This window comes from Rhineura floridana, chromosome 4 (genome assembly GCF_030035675.1).
Source record: "Rhineura floridana isolate rRhiFlo1 chromosome 4, rRhiFlo1.hap2, whole genome shotgun sequence".
NCBI lineage: Eukaryota > Metazoa > Chordata > Lepidosauria > Squamata > Rhineuridae > Rhineura > Rhineura floridana.
Genome location: NC_084483.1, coordinates 186,808,552 through 186,827,895, shown reverse-complemented (window position 1 = coordinate 186,827,895; position 19,344 = coordinate 186,808,552). Strand labels below are relative to the sequence as shown.

The 19,344-nt window shown below is 42.7% G+C and overlaps 1 protein-coding gene across 2 annotated transcripts in view; it reads left to right on the top strand.

Moving 5' to 3' along the window:
* Positions 1-19,344, top strand: part of TTL (tubulin tyrosine ligase) — a 51,164-nt gene that overhangs the window by 13,446 nt on the left and 18,374 nt on the right. For both annotated transcript variants that reach the window (XM_061625521.1, XM_061625523.1), the window contains 2 exons: positions 13,285-13,363; positions 18,682-18,914. In XM_061625521.1, the coding sequence (XP_061481505.1) occupies positions 13,285-13,363; positions 18,682-18,914 (312 nt within the window). The remainder of the gene's footprint in view (positions 1-13,284; positions 13,364-18,681; positions 18,915-19,344) is intronic.

The window sequence follows — 19,344 nt, the reverse complement described above, 5'->3', positions numbered from 1 at the left end:
AATACTTTAGTCTTTTTGATGTTCAGCTATAGTCCTGCTTTTGTGCTTTCCTCTTTAATTTTGCCACCCTGGGCTCCTGCTGGGAGGAAGGGTGGGATATAAATCAAATAATAAATAAATAAATAAGTTTTCATCAGCATTCATTTCAAATCATTACTGGTTTCTGCTAGTAGTATGGTATTGTCTGCTAGTAGTATGGTATCTTACATTATTGATATTTCTCCCTCCAGTTTTCACACCTCCTTCATCTTGGTCCAATCCCGCTTTCCGTATGATATGTTCTGTGTTTAGATTAAACAAATAGGGTGATATAATACACCCCTGTCTAACACCCTTTCCGATGGGGAACCAATTGGTTTCTCCATAGTCTGTCCTTACAGTAGCCTCTTGTGCAGAGTATAGGTTGCGCGTCGGGACAAGCAGATGCTGTGGCACCCCCATTTCTTTTAAAGCATTCCATAGTTTTCCATGATCTACACTGTCAAAAGCTTTGCTGTAATCTATAAAGCACAGAGTGATTTTCTTCTGAAATTTCTTGGTCTGTTCCATTATCCAGCGTATGTTTGTGATATGATCTCTGGTGCCTCTTCCCTTTCTTGGACATCTGGCATTTCTCACTCCATATATGGAAGAGCCTTTGTTGTAGAATACTGAGTATTACTTTACTTGCATGGGATGTTAAGGCAATAGTTCGATAATTACTGCATTCCCTGGGGTCCCCTTTCTTTGGAATTGGGATGTATATTGAACGCTTCCAGTCTGTGGGCCATTGTTTAGTTTTCCATATTTCTTGACAAATTTTTGTCAAAATTTGGACAGATTCAGTCTCAGTAGCTTGTAGCAACTCTATTGGTATGCCACCTGTTCCTGGTGATTTGTTTCTTCCAAGTATTTTAAGAGCAGCTTTCACCTCACATTCTAACATTTCTGGATCTTCATCATACGATTCCTCCATGAATGAATCTGTCATCCTGGCGTCTCTTTTATAGAGTTCTTCAGTGTATTGCTTCCATCTTCCTTTTATTTCATCTCGGTCAGTCATTGTGTTCCCCTGTTGATTATTCAGCATCCCTACTCTTGGTTTAAATTTCTCTTTCATTTCTTTAATCTTTTGGAATTGGGCTCTTGTTCTTCCCTTTTTGTTGTCCTCTTCCATTTCTATACAATAACTATTGTAATAGTTCTCTTTGTTCCTTACGTACTAGTTGCTGTATTGTTGCATTTAGGATTCTGACCGTTTTTCTGTTTCCTTTTGCTTTTGCTTTCTTTCTCTCTTGAACCATTTTAAGAGTTTCTTCAGTCATCCGTTAAGGTCTTTTTAACTAGGGGTATTGTCTTTTTGCATTCTTCCCTTATAATGTCTCTGACTTCAGTCCATAGTTCTTCTGGTTCTCTGTCAAGTAAGTTTAAAGCCTCAAACCTGTTCCTTATTTGATCTTTATGTTCTTCTGGGATGTTATCTAAATTGTATTTTGGCATTATGATTGTTTTGTTGTTCTTCTTTAGCATTACTCTGATTTTCGATACGACCAGTTCATGATCTGTACTGCAGTCTGCTCCTGGTCTTGTTTTTGCAGGAGGTATGGAACTTCTCCATCTTCTGCTACCAACTATATAATCAATTTGATTCCCATATTGACCATTTGGTGATGTCCACGTGTACAGTCATCTTTTTGGTTGCTCAAAAAATGTGTTTGCACGAAACAAATTATTGGCTTCACAGAATTCAATAAGTCTTTCTCCTGCTTCATTTCTGTCTCCTAAGCCCTATTTCCCCACAATTCCTAGTTCTTCTCTGTTCCCTACTTTTGCATTCCAGTCCCCCATGATTATCAGCACATCTTGTTTTGGTGTGTGATCAATTTCCTCCTGTACTTCTGCGTAAAATCTCTCAATTTCCTCTTCTGCGTTTGCCGTTGGAGCGTAGACTTGGATGATGGTTATGTTAATAGGTTTCCCATTTAATCTCATTGATATCACTCGCTCAGACCTTGTGTTGTAGCTCCTAATTGCTTTTGCTACATCACTTCTCACTATTAAAGCAACCCCATTTCTTCTTAATTTCTCATTTCCTGCATAAAATATTTTGTAGTTGCCTGATTGGAAATGTCCCATTCCTGTCCATTTTAATTCACTCACTCCAAGTATTGTAATGTTGATACGTTCCATTTCTTGCTTGATAATTTCTAACTTTCCCTGGTTCATGCATCTAATTTACAAGGCTGTTAATCCAGTTCCCCCCGACACACACACACACATCTCATTTTTAATGCTGCAATCCTAAGCATAGTTACAGAAGTAAATCCTCTTAAAATATTTTTAGACTTGTTTCTGAGTAAAGCTACACAAGAAGAGCCCTGCTGGCCAATCTAATCCAGCATCCTGTTTCTCTGTGGTAGGCAGCCAGGTGCCTCTGAGAAGCCTTCAAGCAGCACATGGGGACAAATGACCTCTCCCACTTACGTTCCCCAATAACTGGTATAGAGAAGTATCGTGTCTCTGATAGTGGATTCAGTATACAGCCATCCTAACTAGTAGCCATTATTCTCCGTGAATGTGTTCAATTCATTTAAGCCAGTGGTTCTTAACCTTTTCCATTGCCAGCACCCCTTGGATTTCCAAAATATCCTCTCGCACCCCCTGAAAAAATACCATTCATTTATTTTATTTTATTTTAATGTAAGTTTTAGCCTAACTTAGCTAAGATTAAATGAATTTTAAAAATCTCTTGAACAACGCCTTGCACTCCTAGAAAAAGTGTCTCGTCCTCCCTGAGGGTGCATGCACCCCAGGTTAAGAACCACTGATTTAAGCTAATGATCATCATCACATCTTGTGGCAGCAAATAATAATAATAATAATAAATTTTATTTCTGAGTCGCCTATCTGGCCGGGTCAGCGGCCACTCTAGGCGACGTACAAATTAAAATAAAATACTACATATAAAATACAACATGGTAACCAAGCTTCAATCTAAAATTAATCTAAAACCATCCACAGCTGAAGCAAGATAAAATTAATCTACTCCCGGGATCTTGTAGGCCTGCCTGAATAGCCAGGTTTTCAAGGCTTGACGGAAACTTGGCAGGGAGGGGGCATGGCGAAGATCATAGGGCAATGAATTCCAGAGGGTGGGGGCCACAATCGAAAAAGCCCTCTCTCTGGTCCGCACCAGCCTAGCTGTTTTAACTGGTGGGACCGAGAGAAGGTCTTGAGTGGCTGATCTCGTCAGGCGGCATGTTTGGTGATGCTGGAGGCGCTCCTTTAGATAACCTGGGCTGAAACCGTATAGGGCTTTAAAGGTTAATACCAACACCTTGAATTGGGCCCGGTAAACAACTGGTAACCAGTGTAGATCTTCTAGCACTGGAGTGATGTGATCATGGCGACGGCTGTTCTTAATCAAACGTGCCGCCGCATTCTGTACCAGCTGTAGTTTCCGGACCGTTTTCAAGGGTAACCCAACGTAGAGCGCATTGCAGTAGTCTAAGCGAGAGGAGACCAGGGCATGTACCACCCGTGGGAGAAGATGGACAGGAAGGTAAGGACGCAGCCTCTGTATTAGATGAAGTTGATACCAAGCTGCCCGGCTCACTGCCAAAACCTGAGCCTCCATGGACAGCTGGGAGTCAAGAATGACCCTGAGGCTACGGACCTGGTCCTTCAAGGGCAATTTCACCCCATCAAGCACCAGGTCTATATCTCCTAACCTTCTCTTGTCACCCACAAGCAGCACCTCGGTCTTGTCAGGATTTAGCTTCAGCCTATTTCCTCCCATCCATTCACTTACGGACTTCAGGCACTTGGAAATGGTATCCACAGCCACCTCTGGCGAGGACTTGAACAAGAGATAGAGCTGGGTGTCATCCGCATATTGGTGACACCGCAGCCCAAATCTCCTGATGATGGCTCCCAACGGCTTTACATAGATGTTAAACAGCATGGGGGAGAGGATAGAACCCTGTGGCACACCACAATTGAGAGGCCAAGGGTCTGAAACCTCATCCCCCAATGCCACCCGCTGATGCCTGTCTGAGAGATAGGAACGGAACCACCGTAAAACAGTGCCTCCTATTCCCATTCCCTCCAGGCGATCCAAAAGGATACCGTGGTTGACGGTATCAAAAGCCGCTGAGATATCCAGGAGGACAAGGAATGCATATTCTCCCCTGTCCAACGCCCTCCTTAAGTCATCCACCAGTGCGACCAAGGCTGTTTCAGTTCCATGTCCAGTCCTGAAGCCCGATTGGAATGGATCTAAATAATCTGCAGAGTAGATAAGTTAATTATGCACTTTGCGAAGAAATGCTTCCTTTTGTGTGTCCTAAGATTGTGTGGTGTATTTGGTGTATACATGATGGTGTATTTGGTGTGGCCCCTCAGGTTGCCTCCTGGCTATCCCGGTGCACAGGCATTTTACTTCAATATTATGTGTGGCTCACCTAGCTCTGGGCTATCTACCCTGACAGTGACTTTCCAAGGTCTGAGATGCTCATATTTCCTGGGATCTCCTACCATCCTTTTTAACTGGATATATGAATCTGGGGCCTTCATCATGGAAAGCATGTGCTCTGCCACTGAGCTGTGGCATCTCCCCACATCTGTTGGAGATACAGTGCATATTGCCGTGCTACTCACCACCCATCTGAATGCCTAAGGTTGGCCCCAGTGGGATCCCTTGAAAATCATGTTGAGGTGTACCTCCTGGATTATATGTTGCTTGATTGCAGCCCTTAACATTACTGCTCCTCGCAACTTAATTGGTTTGCTTGTGCAGTTGGACCAGTCCTGGACAAACGGGCTTAGCCATTGTGTTCTGCCCCAGATGTTACTTCTTGTGTATCTGCCTCTGATCTAGTTTACAACATTCCTAAGTGTGGATGAATATCCCATAATCATATGAATAATTCATTTTTCTTCTCTAATCTCTCTCTAATTACATCCAAGTGGAACTTCATGTCCCTTAGAGATTCCCTGCTATTTAGTTTGAGTTGATTCCCTTGAAATTCTGCAGAATTGCACCTGGATTTGATAACTTGCTGCGTCATCTCTAGTTTTTGCTCCTTCACGATTTGCCTAAACTTAGTTCTATTCTTAACAGTTTTAATAACCCATCTTGACATCTAGCCTTGTAGAGAGCTAAATCCAAATATGGAATTCTAGAAACCCTTGTTATAATCTGGCTCCCTTCACTGATTAAAAAAACTAGGATAAATATGGTCAGGGCTTAGTGGTGTATTTTTAATCTTGTTCCTTGTTTAAGCACCGGTTCTTCAGTTCTGTCAGTGCCCCATTGTTGCCATTAAAAAAAGAGCTTTCTGATTACTCTGTTACCACCATCTGTGGGGAAGAATGCCAAGAGCTCCTTTGAATCTTCTTTGTCCGTGGTCTGTGATACATTTTTCAACTTGTTTATGTGTGCATATTTGAAGATGCAGCCTAAGATTTTGGGATGTTTTCCTACCCTTGCCTTACTTCACAAGCATCCTCACTTGAAATAATAGCATATGGGAATGCTGATAATTCAACAAAGGGGATCAAGCCTTGGCTTGACTAAACCTAATCCTAATGCAAAATGTGTCATAAATGCCTTCTGTGAAAGAGCCTTAACCAATTCCTAGAGAAGCTATTAGGGTGATAGTGGGATGCATTATACATGAGGAGCCTGGTGAAAGTTCACCCGAGGTCAGTTGAAAGGCTACATTCATGAGCAACTTGCTGTTTTACGCTTCGGACAATTCGCCCCATTGTACAATAAGGAAACTCCTTGTTCCACTTTCTTCACTTTATTTTTTTGTTAAAAAATAAATAAATAGCATGCTCATCCCCTCCATTGCATTGCTCGATATTTCAAATATTTATTTGTACAACATATTTATACCCGAGAGTTGTTAGGAGACCCCCTATTCCTCCCAGAGTTTCCTGGGAAGAGGGATTGATTGTTACTCTTGGAATTGCTTTCAATTTAAGGTTCAGCTGTGGCCTAAATCAGGGGAGGACAAAAATAAGGATAGGCAAATCTGACCATTTTGATTTCTCATTGTTCCAATCTGGAGTTCAGTTCTATACATTTCTGCATCAGTTTGCATTTTAAAAAAGTCTTCATGAAAATTCATCAGTGACTTTATCCTAATATACATGTTTTTGTACGCAATTTTGCCTAAGTACCTCTTTTTGCAAAGTAGTTTACCCTAGCATATGCATTTTTGTATGCATTAATTGGCTGGAGACCTGCATTGCAAAATTTGGTGAAGAGTGACTTTTAAAGGATGGCTGTGTTTCAGAAAGTGCTTTTTAGGTAGGTTTGCCTTTAAATGCAAACTGAATTTCTCCCCCATCCCTATGCAGAAAGCAGGTCTGGATCTACTGGAATCTTCAAGTGATCTGTTGTAGACAGGCAAGGGTTCCTGCCGTCCAAATGTTTAACACTAGTGGCATAATATTACTTGCCCAGCCACCCTAAATTATATTGCTGAAATAAAGAGGGCTTGGGAATGGATTTTTATGTGAAAGGATTGTGAGCTCCATTCAGTTCTGATTCTCAGAAGAAATTCCTAGGTTTAGGATTATTTAATTCTGTTTTGCGTTTTGCACAAGGCTCAGGGTTCCAGTAAAAAATAGAGAAGATCCCACACATCTGAAGTGTGCTTATCCTTGCTGTAGGTTGAGATCTCTGTAGAAATGACTTGAGGGTTGCAACTCTCTGTGCAGTTAAGCTGCTTACATCACACAGACGGGAATGGGTTTTAAAGCAGTCTGTCTGCAAATTTGCAATCGTATTGTCAAACATAAGGATGCTCAAATCTCTTCTCTCATATGTCCAAATTTGCTTACTCATAAATATGAGCACTGCATACATCAATACATCTCTTCTTGACTGCTCCTATCCATGTATTGCCCTTCATTATTCTTAGCTCATTATTATTAACTCATACATTGGCTGCATTTTGACATAACAATAAGCTGTGATTTATCATTATGTGAATGAGCTTAGGTAAGCCTTGCACTCGCACACTCCTTTCCCTCCTTCAGCCTGCCAGCCACTTCTGTTTTTAACTAACCACAGTTGAGTGTTAAGCCGGAACCTAGAAGTTTTAGTGAAACAAGTCAACTTATTTTATTTTATTTATTTGTTTATTAGATTTCTATCCTACCCTTCCTCCCATTAGTAATCCAGGACTTCAAACCTTGGTTTATCAAGCTACCTTGTTTCAGTACACTATGGTAAGACTAATCAAAATGTAGAGTTCAGATGTAATGCCAGTGTGTGCATAACTGAAAATGGAAGCAAAACCTGCACTGGAGGAGAGGAACAGAGAGTGTCCATGCAGCTAGTTCAAATAATGATAAACCATATTTTACCATTATGCCTGAATGCAATCATTGTGGGGTCAAGAATCATCTCTTTGCATTATTGAACAATGCCTGTTATGGGTGATGTATGGAATACCCCATTAATCCATACTTCTCAAACTTTTTTAAAAATTAAAAGTACTGCCAAGGTTCATCAGGTTTTCGCAGATACCCCCTTCTTGGGGAAGGTGGTGGAGAGAATAGTGGTGGGGCAGCTGTAAGTATTCTTGGATGACATGGATTATTTAGATCTGTTCCAATCTGGGTTCAGGCCTGGCCATGTGCCCTTCTCAGAGCCCGACACAGGAGACGGAGGCGAGACTGGCAATAATTCCTGCTTTATTAAGAGTCACAGTTACATCAAAAGCAGTGCGCTTCATAGACCTATCTAGGGTGACTCACTACTGATGCTAACTAAGCATTCTTGGCAGCGTGTGGAGTAAATTGACTCAGCACCCCAATCAGGGGGGCGCCGCCTTAAGTAGGGAAGGTCTTCACCCATAATCTCCGACTCCTGCGTGGTTCCACCCTCTGATTGTCCAGTTTCTCACGTCGTCTTGCGCAGGGTGAGCCTCTGACTGCTCATTGGACACTAGAGGCTCGAAAGGTGCTGACTCGACTTCAGGAGGCGGGGAGCAAGTTGGTGGGGAAACATTTGAAGGTCCAGGCAGAGAGTCCTGGGGGGGTGGAGTTGGTGCGCGTGCACGATCACTCCCCAACGGCTCTGGCAGAGCGCTTGCAGGTGGCAAGGCACCTTCAAGTGGAGCGGGGTTTAAGTTGCCTGGAAGATTGTCCAGAGAAACTGGATACTGCTAGCGCTCCCCCCTCCCTCAATGCTCTCAAAGGTCTCATCCTCCTCTGCCCCCTCTCCCTGATGCGCTTGGGATAGCTGGGGCTCAACACCATGGGACTGAGTCAGCCCTGGTTTCCCTGATGGATGACCTTTACAAAGAATGGGACAGTGGAAGTGTGACCTTGTTCCTGCCTCTTGATCTCTCTGTGGCTTTCTATACCATTGACCACTGAATCCTGGACCGGCTGCATGGAATGGGAATTGGGTGCACCATGGTACAGTGGTTCTAGTCCTACCTACAGGACGGAGTCCAGAGAGTAGCACTGGGTGATTGTCTTTCGGGCCCACAGCCGCGGTGTTGTGGGGTGCCGCAGGGTGCCATCTTATCCTCAATGGTATTTAATATCTATGTGAAGCTGCTGGAAGTGGTCATTAGGAGTTTTGGAGGCAATGTGTCACGCTGATGCTGATGACACTCAGCTCTACTTCTCCATAACATCTGAATCGGAAGAGGCTGTGCAGGCCCTGGACTGGCGCTTTGGCGCAATGTTGGGATGGATGAAGGAAAATGAGCTGAGCTTGAATCCTGGTAAGACAGAGGCACTATGGGTGGGTGCTTCCCGTGTCCGAGAAAGTGATCAGTTGCCTGCCCTGGATGGGATTGCGTTCCCTTTGAAGGAGCAGGTACATAATCTGAGGGTGCTTCCGGACTCAGCTTTATTACTGGAGGCCCCGGTAGGCTCAGTGGCTAGAAATGCCTTTTATCAGCTTCACCTGGTAATACAACTGGGAGAGCTTGGCCACAGTAGTTCAGGTATTGGAGAATTCAGGACTGGACTACTGCAATGCACTCTATGTGGAGCTACCCTTGCATTTGACCCAGAAACTGCAATTAGTGCAGAATGCTGCAGCCAGATTGCTGACAGGAGTGAAACCCTGTCAGCATATAACACCTCTGTGCAGAAATCTGCACTGATTGCCAATTTGTTACTAGGCCAAGTTCAAGGTGTTATTCCTGGTATATAAGGCCCTTAACTAACACCTTGGGACCAGTTTACTTGTGAGACTACTTTACCCCATGTGCCCACTCGAGCACTGTGATCTGTGGACCTGGCCCTGTTACAGGTGCCACATAATACTTGTTCTGCATTTGTAAGAAATCGTTCTTTTAGCGTGACAGCACCTACTCTTTGGAACTCTCCACCTATTGACATTGGGCAGGCTCTTTCGCTGTATTCCTTTCAGCGGTTGCTTAAAACTTTTGTTTAGGCAAGCCTATCCAGACACATAGATGTTGATGTGTTTTAATCTTTTTAGTTTGTTGTTGTTTTAACTTAAAAAATTTTTTTTTTAATTCCTTGTTTTTAACCGTTTGATCATGCATTTTGTAAACCATTTGGAGGTTTTTACAATCAAGCAGTATACAAATTTTGTTAAATAAAAAATAAAATTTATCCTTCAGTCCTGATGCAGGACAGGAGGATCTACTGAACATGTGCAAAGTGCTTTTGTCTTACTGTTGAGTAACCACAAGCAGTCCACACTGATCCTGTATTTAGGAGATAGGGCTAACTTAGGCTACATTCACACAGGTGGGAGGGGCCAATTGCCCAAGTCTTTCTCACTTATCATTGGCCTTCCTCCTGATCTAGTAATACTGGGATAAAAAGATCCAATGTGGGTTCTTCATGCATACACTCTCAAACTGTTGTAGGTGTATTTGAATGCAGCTTCAGTAGGTGCAGCCTTCAGGCACACCAATTGCAAAAGGAGTGGATGAATCTTGCCCATTTCTGATCTGTATCGCTTTCATATTTTTTTACCCATAATTCCAATCTATTTCCACATTAATCTGTGCATTAAAAAAATATTCTCCAAAATGTGTTGAAGTGCACATTTTGATGCATTTAAACTAGTGCAAAATTTGGAGAAGTGGAAAATCCAAGGTATATCTAAGCTCCAAGCTGCATGTTACCCAGAAAGGTGCAGATCAGATCATTTTGTAGAGGAATCTGCAGAGATAAAATTCATCAAGCATCCTTAAACTGCAACAGAACCTCTTGTTCTATAAATGGGAGAACTCACCTAAACTTAACTTGCACATGAAGAGGGCTCTTTTTTTTTTTAATGGAGTGTGGCACATTCACTCTCTGTCCATTTCCTAAAATAATGTTTCCCTCCACCAAGAGAGGGAAACTTTTTTTTTTATCTCAAGGGCCACATTCCCTTCTGGGCAACCTTTGAGGGCCATATGCCAGTTGTGGGCGGGGACAGAGGCAAAAGTGAGAGGTGCAATAATTATAAATTTTACCTTTGTGCAGTAAACTAGTTTGTACATACATTCACACATCCCTCTCTATCCTCTATTGAGACAGGTAAGGAGCCTTGCTGGAGTTCAGGGACACATTCCAGCCAGCCAGTAGCACTTGGTGTGTGAAGCAGGACCAGTGAAGGGTGTGGCCTGGAGGGCTACGTTCAGTCTCTGGGCCTGAAGCCCCACACCCCTGCCCGTGTAAAGAAAGTCAAGGCATAAGAATGAGGCCTTGCTCACGAGACTACAGCAAGTTTCATGAATGATCCTTGGGCACCGCCAACGTTGATCAAGCTTAGGTGGCATTGCTTCCTTTTGTTGATTGGTAAAGATATGCAGAAGAATGATGTGGGAGTGAGGGGTTAAGTCGGGGCCACCATTCCGTCTCCCGTAGGTGCCATGGCTTAGGGTTGGCACGGGGGGGGGGAAATAGGGGTGTTGTTCCTTTAACAGCTGTATGGAAGGCAGAAAATCAACAGGTGAAGCCTTTTCTAGTATGGAAATACAATATGGGCAAAGCTTCCCCATGATTACTCTCTAATTTTGTGTTATCCCATGCCCCCCATGGCAGCCATTTTTGGTTATGTCACGCCCCTATGGCAGCCATTTTGTAACTGGTGACCCCAGTACTCTCTCAAATTTGAAATGTGCCCCCTGCTCCAGAAAGATTGGTGACCCCTGGTGTCAAGAGTTCTGAAAAGGCATAACTTAAGGACAACCCTGCTGAATCAGGCCAGTGGCCCACCTAGTCCAGCATCTGGTTCTCACAGTGGCTAACCAGGTACCTATGGGAAACCCATAAGAAGGGCCTGCGTGAAACAGTACTCTCGCTGCTTGTGGTCCCTAGCAACCAGTATTCAGAGACACGCTGCCTCCAACAGCAAAGGTAGAACATAACTATCATGGCTGGTAGCCATGGATAGCAATATTTATTTATTTATTGTTGTATTTATATCCCACTTTTCCTCCAAGGAGGTCAAATTGGTATACATGGTTCTCCCCCTCCTAATTTTAATCCCCACAACAACCCTGTGAGGTAGGTTGGGCTGAGAGGCAATGACTGGCCCAAGGTCACCTGGCTGAATGGGGATTTGAACCCTGGTCTCCCAGGTCCTAGTCCAACACTCTAACCACTACACCACACTGGCTTTCAATACCCTTCATGACTTTGTCTAGCCCTCTTTTAAAGCCATCCATGTTGGTGGCCATCACTGCCTGTTGTGGAGCAAATGCTGTTGTTTAATTGTACAAAGAAGTTCTTTCTTTTGTCTGTCCCGAATCTTCCAGCATTCAGCTTCGTTGGATGCCCCTGGGTTCTGGTTTTATGCGAGAGGAAGAAAAACTCCCTAGCCATTGTCTCCACACCATGCATCATCTTGTCCATCCTTAGTCACTTATTGTCCAAATATTGTCACCTTTCCTCATAGGGGAGGTTGCTTTAGTTCCTTGATCATATTGATTGCCCTTTTCTGAACTACTGCTAAAGACCATAAATTAAATGGGAAGGGGACGGAGATCACACTGGCGAATGCTCTCCTTTGTAAAATATTCCCGGCAAGTACAAGTCTAGCCCAGTGCAGGGAGAAGTTCTAGGCCAGCCTGGTCACTTTCTGTGCTACTTTTCCACCTGCAGGAAGTTTGTGTGTCTGTGTTTTATGTAGGGTAACATTCAAAATTTAAATGGAGTGTACTCCTCAGATCCACTTACAGTCGGAAGAGGGTGCATAATCACCTCCTCCTTCTGTGTGCATATACCAGATTGCAGTCTCCACAAAACGAAATAAGGTGTTCTGTACATTTGATTTTCAAAGAGAGTAGAACCTTGTCTTCCAGGCCACATACAATGATGGGGTCAGGTAGCCTCTGGGACTTGCCACAGGGATTGCCCACAGCTTTTGAGGAACGCTTCATTCGTTATTTCATAGAGCAGGTGCTAACTGGTGCAATAGTCCCACAGCAGGGTAAAGAATGACTCTTGTTAAACCAGGCGTAGCCAACATGCTGCTCTCAAGTTGTTGTTGTTACATTTCTCACCTGCCCTTTGCCAGGGTGGCTTGCAACAATTTAAAATTCAGTATTAAAAACAGTGAAAACAAATTGCAGTCAGAGGAATAGGGTATGTCTTGAAAACACACGTCTCGGGTATCAAAGGCAAGGGTAAAGATATGTGTCTTCATCATCCGCAGAAAACTGTATAGTGAAGGTGCCAGACATATCTCTGTGGGGTGGGAATTCAACAACCTGAATTCTCTGCCACACAGAATGCCTTCCCCTGGGCCATCATGTTGTTGGACTCCAGTCCCATCAGGCCCAGGCAGTATGGCCAGTGGTCAAATATGAAGGTAGTGGCGGCTGGTGGTTCCATGTTGGTGGGGCAGCGGAATCCACTCTGGCTTTTAGTTCAGACTTTCAAGAAACTTTCAGCACCTCAGACAGCTCCTTGAAAATTCAGCCTAAAACCTGTAGTTGGTTCCATTGCCCCACTGTCATGGAGCCACCAGCTTCCACTGGATGAACAGATTTGCAGTCCAAAATGTCTGGAGAGCAACACGTATTAACCCAAGTTAAATCAGGGAGAATTTTTAGTCTGTCTTCCAGCAAGATGGTTTTAAGTACAAAATATATGTGTTATTTCCTTGAGGCTCATGTGCACAAGCAAAATTGCTGGGACTTTAAATTTGGCTTTTGTGACTCATTGAACTTACTACTTTAATGTTTATCTTTTTTTAAAAAAAAATGTTCTCCCTCATATACACACGTGTGGGTGCACACAAACTTTCAAAATCCAAAGAACTTGGATTTCAAAACTCTTGTTTCCCTTTTGTAGGTCATGAACCTGGACTTGTACAGCTGGTGAACTACTACAGAGGAGCTGATAAACTTTGTCGCAAAGCTTCTTTAGTGAAGTAAGTTTTGTTTTTGGGAGGGGGTTGGACTTTGGCTATAAGGGGCTAGAGATAGATGGGATTAAAGCCAGGGGGGGAAATGGGGGGGGATGTGTCTTTTTCTCATGTTTTTTCCCCTGAGGATTTAAAAAAAATGGAAGACTTGGAAATTTGGGGAGCAATGAAACTCATAGAAAATGTTTTCTCTTTTGGAATAAATAGAATGCTCTTTGAGAGAGTCAAAATGTAGAGTATGAAGGTTTTTATATAAGACAATCTACTGCAGTAGAGAATGATGATTCTTGTGTGTACTCTAGACATGAAACTCTCAAATCCTGCACCTGGGGGGATGCTGCCATCTTCATGAAAAAAGCCTACGAGACCTTTGTTGTTTATGAATTGCCCTTTTCTAGTGGTCCGTTGGTGTAGTTTGGAGATACTTGAAGCAAGTTTCTTGCATCTGCTCCTGCTCCCATGTGGTCAGCTTTTTCACTGTTTCTCTCAAATGACTATTGACACAAACGCACCCTGCTACTAATCTAAGGCATTTATACTTTTGAGGCTTCAATCGTATGTGTCCTTACCTGGGAGTAAGCTCCACTAAAAAGGGTGAATAAACATGCATACAATTGCTCTGTAAATCTCATAAATGCTATTCATTTTATTTATTTATTAGATTTATATCCCACCCTTCCTCCCAGCAGAAGCCCAGGGCAGCAAATATGCCCCAAAGTGCAACTCTTTACCCAGGCATCTGATGGCTCAAGGGGTAGTTTCTGGCAACCTAGAGATCACTGGATGGAAGAATGTTTTCAAACCGTAACTGTGTTTTAGAATGCTTTTAACAGTTTTTAGAATGCTTTTCTTTTTGTTGCTGTTAAATTGTTTTGTTATTTTTTCTGCCACATGTCCTTTGGGAGGAAGGGTGGGATATGTATTTAATAAATAATACTGAATAATTTTATATGCTACATTTTTTAATGATGTATTTTATGTTGTTAAAGGAGTACACTAAGTTTAGGTTCGATGGGAAAGTAAGTACCGCATATATTTAATTTCCTCCAAAAAAAAAAGTTTGGGTTTTTTTCTGAAAAAATCTGGGCAGAGGGACAGATCCCCCCTCAATGGCTTCAAAATATCTTGTCCAAGCCATATCTAAATACTGTGACTGTTTTCATCAAGGAGAAGAAACATTTACAATCTAAGTTTTTATTCAAAAGAAAAGAAAATGTGTGTTTATGAAAACTGTTCCCTGTTGTATATGACAGCTTTCCCCAACCTGGTGCCCTCCAGATGTTTTGGTCTATAACTCCCATCAACACCAACCAGTCTGAAACATCTGGAGGGCAAATAAAGGCAATATATTTTTGAGTGATATATTTGTCATGCAAAATATAGTATAACAGCCAAGAGTCTTGTGGCACTTTAATGACTTCACAAATTTATTGCGGCACAAGCTTTTGTGGACTCGCACAATCCCACTTTATCAGCTGCCTCCTCTTTCTTCATGCTCTTCCCCCCTATAGCAGCAAATGGGATATTTTCCCTGCAGCAGACTGTGCAAACTACTCCTTTCACCTTTTAAGCATATGACATACAGAGCACTCTTTAAAATAAAATTAATAACAATAATATGACTGGAGGCATTTCTTTAGAGATCTACTTTCAGAACATGCTTGATTTCCATAAAACTGTTTGATATTCTACTCATGATTCAGTGAGAGAGATGCTTGAGGGCTCATTTTAACAGATAATATATAGTAGCATTATTTATATGGCGTTTTTATATGGCATTTTTTTGCAGATAGAGATAAGCCATCATCTTGTGTAACTTATTAATTTCAAACTAGCCTTTCTAAAAATCCCTGACCTTTTCCTGTGAAGGCAAAATAAATTACTGGATGATTCTGCCATGGCTGTATGAGCTTTTAAACATCTGCCTCTTGACCTTTGCAAAATTATATACAGTTCATCCTTTAGTGCTAGAAATCAAACTGGAATAACGAGGTTGTCTTCCTCCTAAACCTGCAGCTCAGTTTAATTCTAGGACTATCAAAACTGATTGTAATCCTCCTTGACTGTGACCAAAACCATCCCAACAAAATGCTCAAAAGTTAACCTGTTGCACTTTGGGAAGTGAAACCTATTAAAATGGCAAAATGGCTTCCTCGGAGCATTGCAAGCAACAATCTTGGTTTTGCACTGCCCTCCCAAGGCCCACACTTAAGCTAAATTCAGATCATAGCAGCAGGTGCGCTTGGAACATTTGGAACACGGACATTCCATTGCATGGGGGGAGGAACCTTTAACTCTGCCATGAAACACAGTTCACATGTAGACCATCCCAGGTCCATTTGCTTGTATCTCCAGTGAAAGCAAGGGTAAAAAAGGACTCTGACTGAGGCCTTGGAGAGTATCAGCTATGCCAGGTAGAGTAGACAGGTGGTTCCCAAACTCCCCCCCCCCAGCTCACTTGAAAATTGCTGAGAGTCTTGGGGGTCCACTTAATGATTTTTCTGCTAGTTGTAGCTATTCTTATTATTAAATTTAAACCCTTCAACTGTAGGTCCCAGGGTCACAACAATATAAAATACATTACTAAAACCAGTTTAAAACAAATTACTTTCACAACTAGAGAGGGTCCTAAAATAAAATAATTGTATATCTCAAGTGTTAAAATTCAGGGTGAAGAGGTGCGTCTTCAGCATACAACAAAAGCTATACAGTGAAAGTGCCAGATGCAACTCTGTGGGGAGGGAATTCTACAACTTAGGGGTCGCCGCAGAGAATGCCCTCTCCCTGACCAATACCCCCCAACCTTCTGAAGGCAGCGGAACTACCAAGAAGCCCCCTTCTGCCAGTCTCAACATCTGAGAGGGTCTGTAGGGAAGGAGGTGGTCTTTCAGACATTTGGGGCCCACATTATTTAGGGCTTTAAACGCAAGCATGAATGTGCTGTGCTAGATGCTATTTAATTTTAAATTGTAATTTGTTGTTTCTTTTATTTCTTATATTGTATTTTATTGTATTACTAGTGCAATTCCATAAAGTTCAAATTGTGAGTGTTCTTCGGAGACACACCGCACACCACCTGAATGAAGCTTGCAGATCAGTGGGGGGACTGTGGACCACAGTTTGGGAACCTCTGGAGTAGACAATTCTGTGCCAGATGAGCAGTGGCCTGACTCATGTTAAAGCAACTTCACATGCTAATAGGCAGGGCCGATATGGTTACATAGGACATTGCTTTACATCAAGACAGACCATAGAACCCTCTAGCTGAGTATTGCCTATACCAGTGATGGGAAACCTGTGGCCGAGGTCCAGAGATGTCCCCACACACGCTTAATTTCCTCTGGTCTTGAGCATTTCCAGGAAGCTCCTCACCTTCCCAAAAGTGTCAGCAAGGAGCGGTCACTTAGGCAGTGGTGCCCAGTACCCATCCACCACCACCTTTTCCCAAGGGCTAGCAAGGAGAGCAGCCGACTGGACGCTACTTCTGGAAGAGGCTCTTGAGTCCAGCCCTTTCCCACCCAGTGTTTCTGCTCTTGTGGAAATATTCCCTGATAGAAGAAGCAGGGAATTTTCTTCATTTGCTTCTCTCTCCAGGGATAGTTATATTATTTATTTATTTATTTATTTTATTTTATTTTATTTCATTTATATACCGCCCTAAGCCTGACGGCTCTCTGGGCGGTGTACATAAGAGATAAAAACAGCACAATATATAATTACAATAAATATAATAAAGTCAAAAACCAAAAACAAACAAATAACAACAAAAAGCAAACAGCATCATAATACAACATAAAAAGTACAGTTAAAATACACTTTAAAAACAGATTAAAATACACTTTAAAATGCCTGGGAGAATAAAAAGGTTTTCACCTGACACCGAAAGGATAGCAGCATCGGCGCCAGGCGCACCTCATCGGGGAGACTGTTCCACAATTCGGGGGCCACCACCGAAAAGGCCCTAGATCTAGTCACCACCCTCTGAGCTTCTCGATGAGATGGCACTCGGAGGAGGGCCTTAGATGTTGAGCGCAGTGTACGGGTAGGTTCATATTGGGAGAGGCGTTCCACCAGGTATTGCGGTCCCATGCCGTGTAAGGCTTTATAGGTCAAAACCAGCACTTTGAATCTGGCCTGGAAACAAATAGGGAGCCAGTGCAGACGAGCCAGAACAGGTGTTATATGAGCGGACCTTCTGGTCCGCGTCAACAGTCTGGCCGCTGCATTCTGGACTAGCTGTAGTTTCCGAATTATCTTCAAGGGCAGCCCAACGTAGAGCGCATTGCAGTAGTCCAATCTAGAAGTTACCAGAGCAGGAACAACAGAGCAGGAACAATATTATTGTTCCTGTTGGTGAGCAAATCCCAGTGTAAGCAGTCAGTTTCAGGAGAGAGCAGTGCCCCAGAACTCTTTTCTTAGGCCTCACAATATTTGTATGTATTGATGGTATTTATAATATAATTACAAGCTTGTAATTGAATAAATATGGTTAGTTAATACTTGTGCATGGCTCTCAGTTGATTTTTTTCCCTTGTGGGCCAGTGGCACTTGATAGAAAAAAGGCTGCACACTCCTTGCCTATGCTCTTTGCCAGAAGCAGCTCTCCAGGGTTTCAAGCAGGGAGTCTCTCCCAGCCCTGCTTGGAGATGCCGGAGATTGAACTTGGGGCCTTCTGAATGCAAAGCAGATGCTTTACCGGTGAGCCACGGCCCTTCCCGAAGTCCAAAAGCTGAGATTAGTAAGGATCAAAGTGCCTATTATTATTGCCATTGGAATGCTTCCATAGTCTTCCCATAGTAGTTTTCCATAGTGTTGCCCTGGGCTCCCTATTGGGAGAAAGGGCAGGATATAATAAATAAATAAATAGTAGCTCTGTGAGGGGAATAGGGGTCCTCTAACAACTCTTGGAACTCTTCACAAACTACACTTCCCAGGATTGTTTGGGGGAAGCCATGACTGTTTGAAGTGGATTAATAGTGGAATAAATGTATGGTGTGAATGTGGCCTAGGTGGAGATTTTTATCGCAGACAGCACCTGTATTGGAGTTTACATTGTTTTTATATATGTAAGTGTTTTAACTGTTTCTATATGTGCAATTGTACTGTGACATTACTTCGAGATAATTCATAGGAAGGCATTCCTAAATGAAATAGTTATGATGATGATGCGAAAGGTATTGCAATGTAATGTGTCCTAATGAAAGCATACAGCTCGCAGCTGGTGGCTCCATGTCAGTGGGGCAGTGGAATCCACTCCGGGTTTTAATCCAAACTTTCAAGGAGCTTCCAAGGTGCTGAACTGAAATTTCCACCTTTTTGTGTAGACTAATCAAGACAAGTCCTGAATTGGCAGAGTGTTGCATGTGGTTCCCAGAATCGTATGTGATTTATCCAACTAATCTAAAGACTCCAGTGGCCCCAGCACAGAACGGGATTCATCACTTGATAAACAACACAAGAACAGATGAAAGGGAAGTCTTCCTGGCATCCTACCAGAGGAGGAAAGAGAGTGGAGAGGGAAACATTTGGATAGCCAAATCTTCGGCAGGCGCCAAAGGTTAGCATCTAGCAGAGACTCTGGAATGTGTTACTTTTCTTCTTAAGAACACTTTTTTATTTATCCAAGAGATGCTAGAGTTGTGCAACAGCTAAGAGTTGTAAATCAAAAGAGGCACGAGCTTGCTTACTGGTTTTAGTTAAGTCATTATCTCTGTGTCTGACAGCAAAGGGATAGTAATAGGATTTATTTATTTACACAGTATTGTTTTATCCTGCTCTTTAGCCAAAAAGGTGTCCAGAGCAACTTCCAAGTCCAGAGCAGTAATGCTGTTCCTGCACACAGGTTTACAATCTAAAAGGCATGGCACACAAGGATTGGGTAGGGAGGAGGTGGGGGGGAAAGCACCATTTCTTATTTTGTCATTGTTATATTGTGGTGATGATGGTCTTTCTGACCAACTTTTTGACTTTTATTTTTTTTCCTGGTT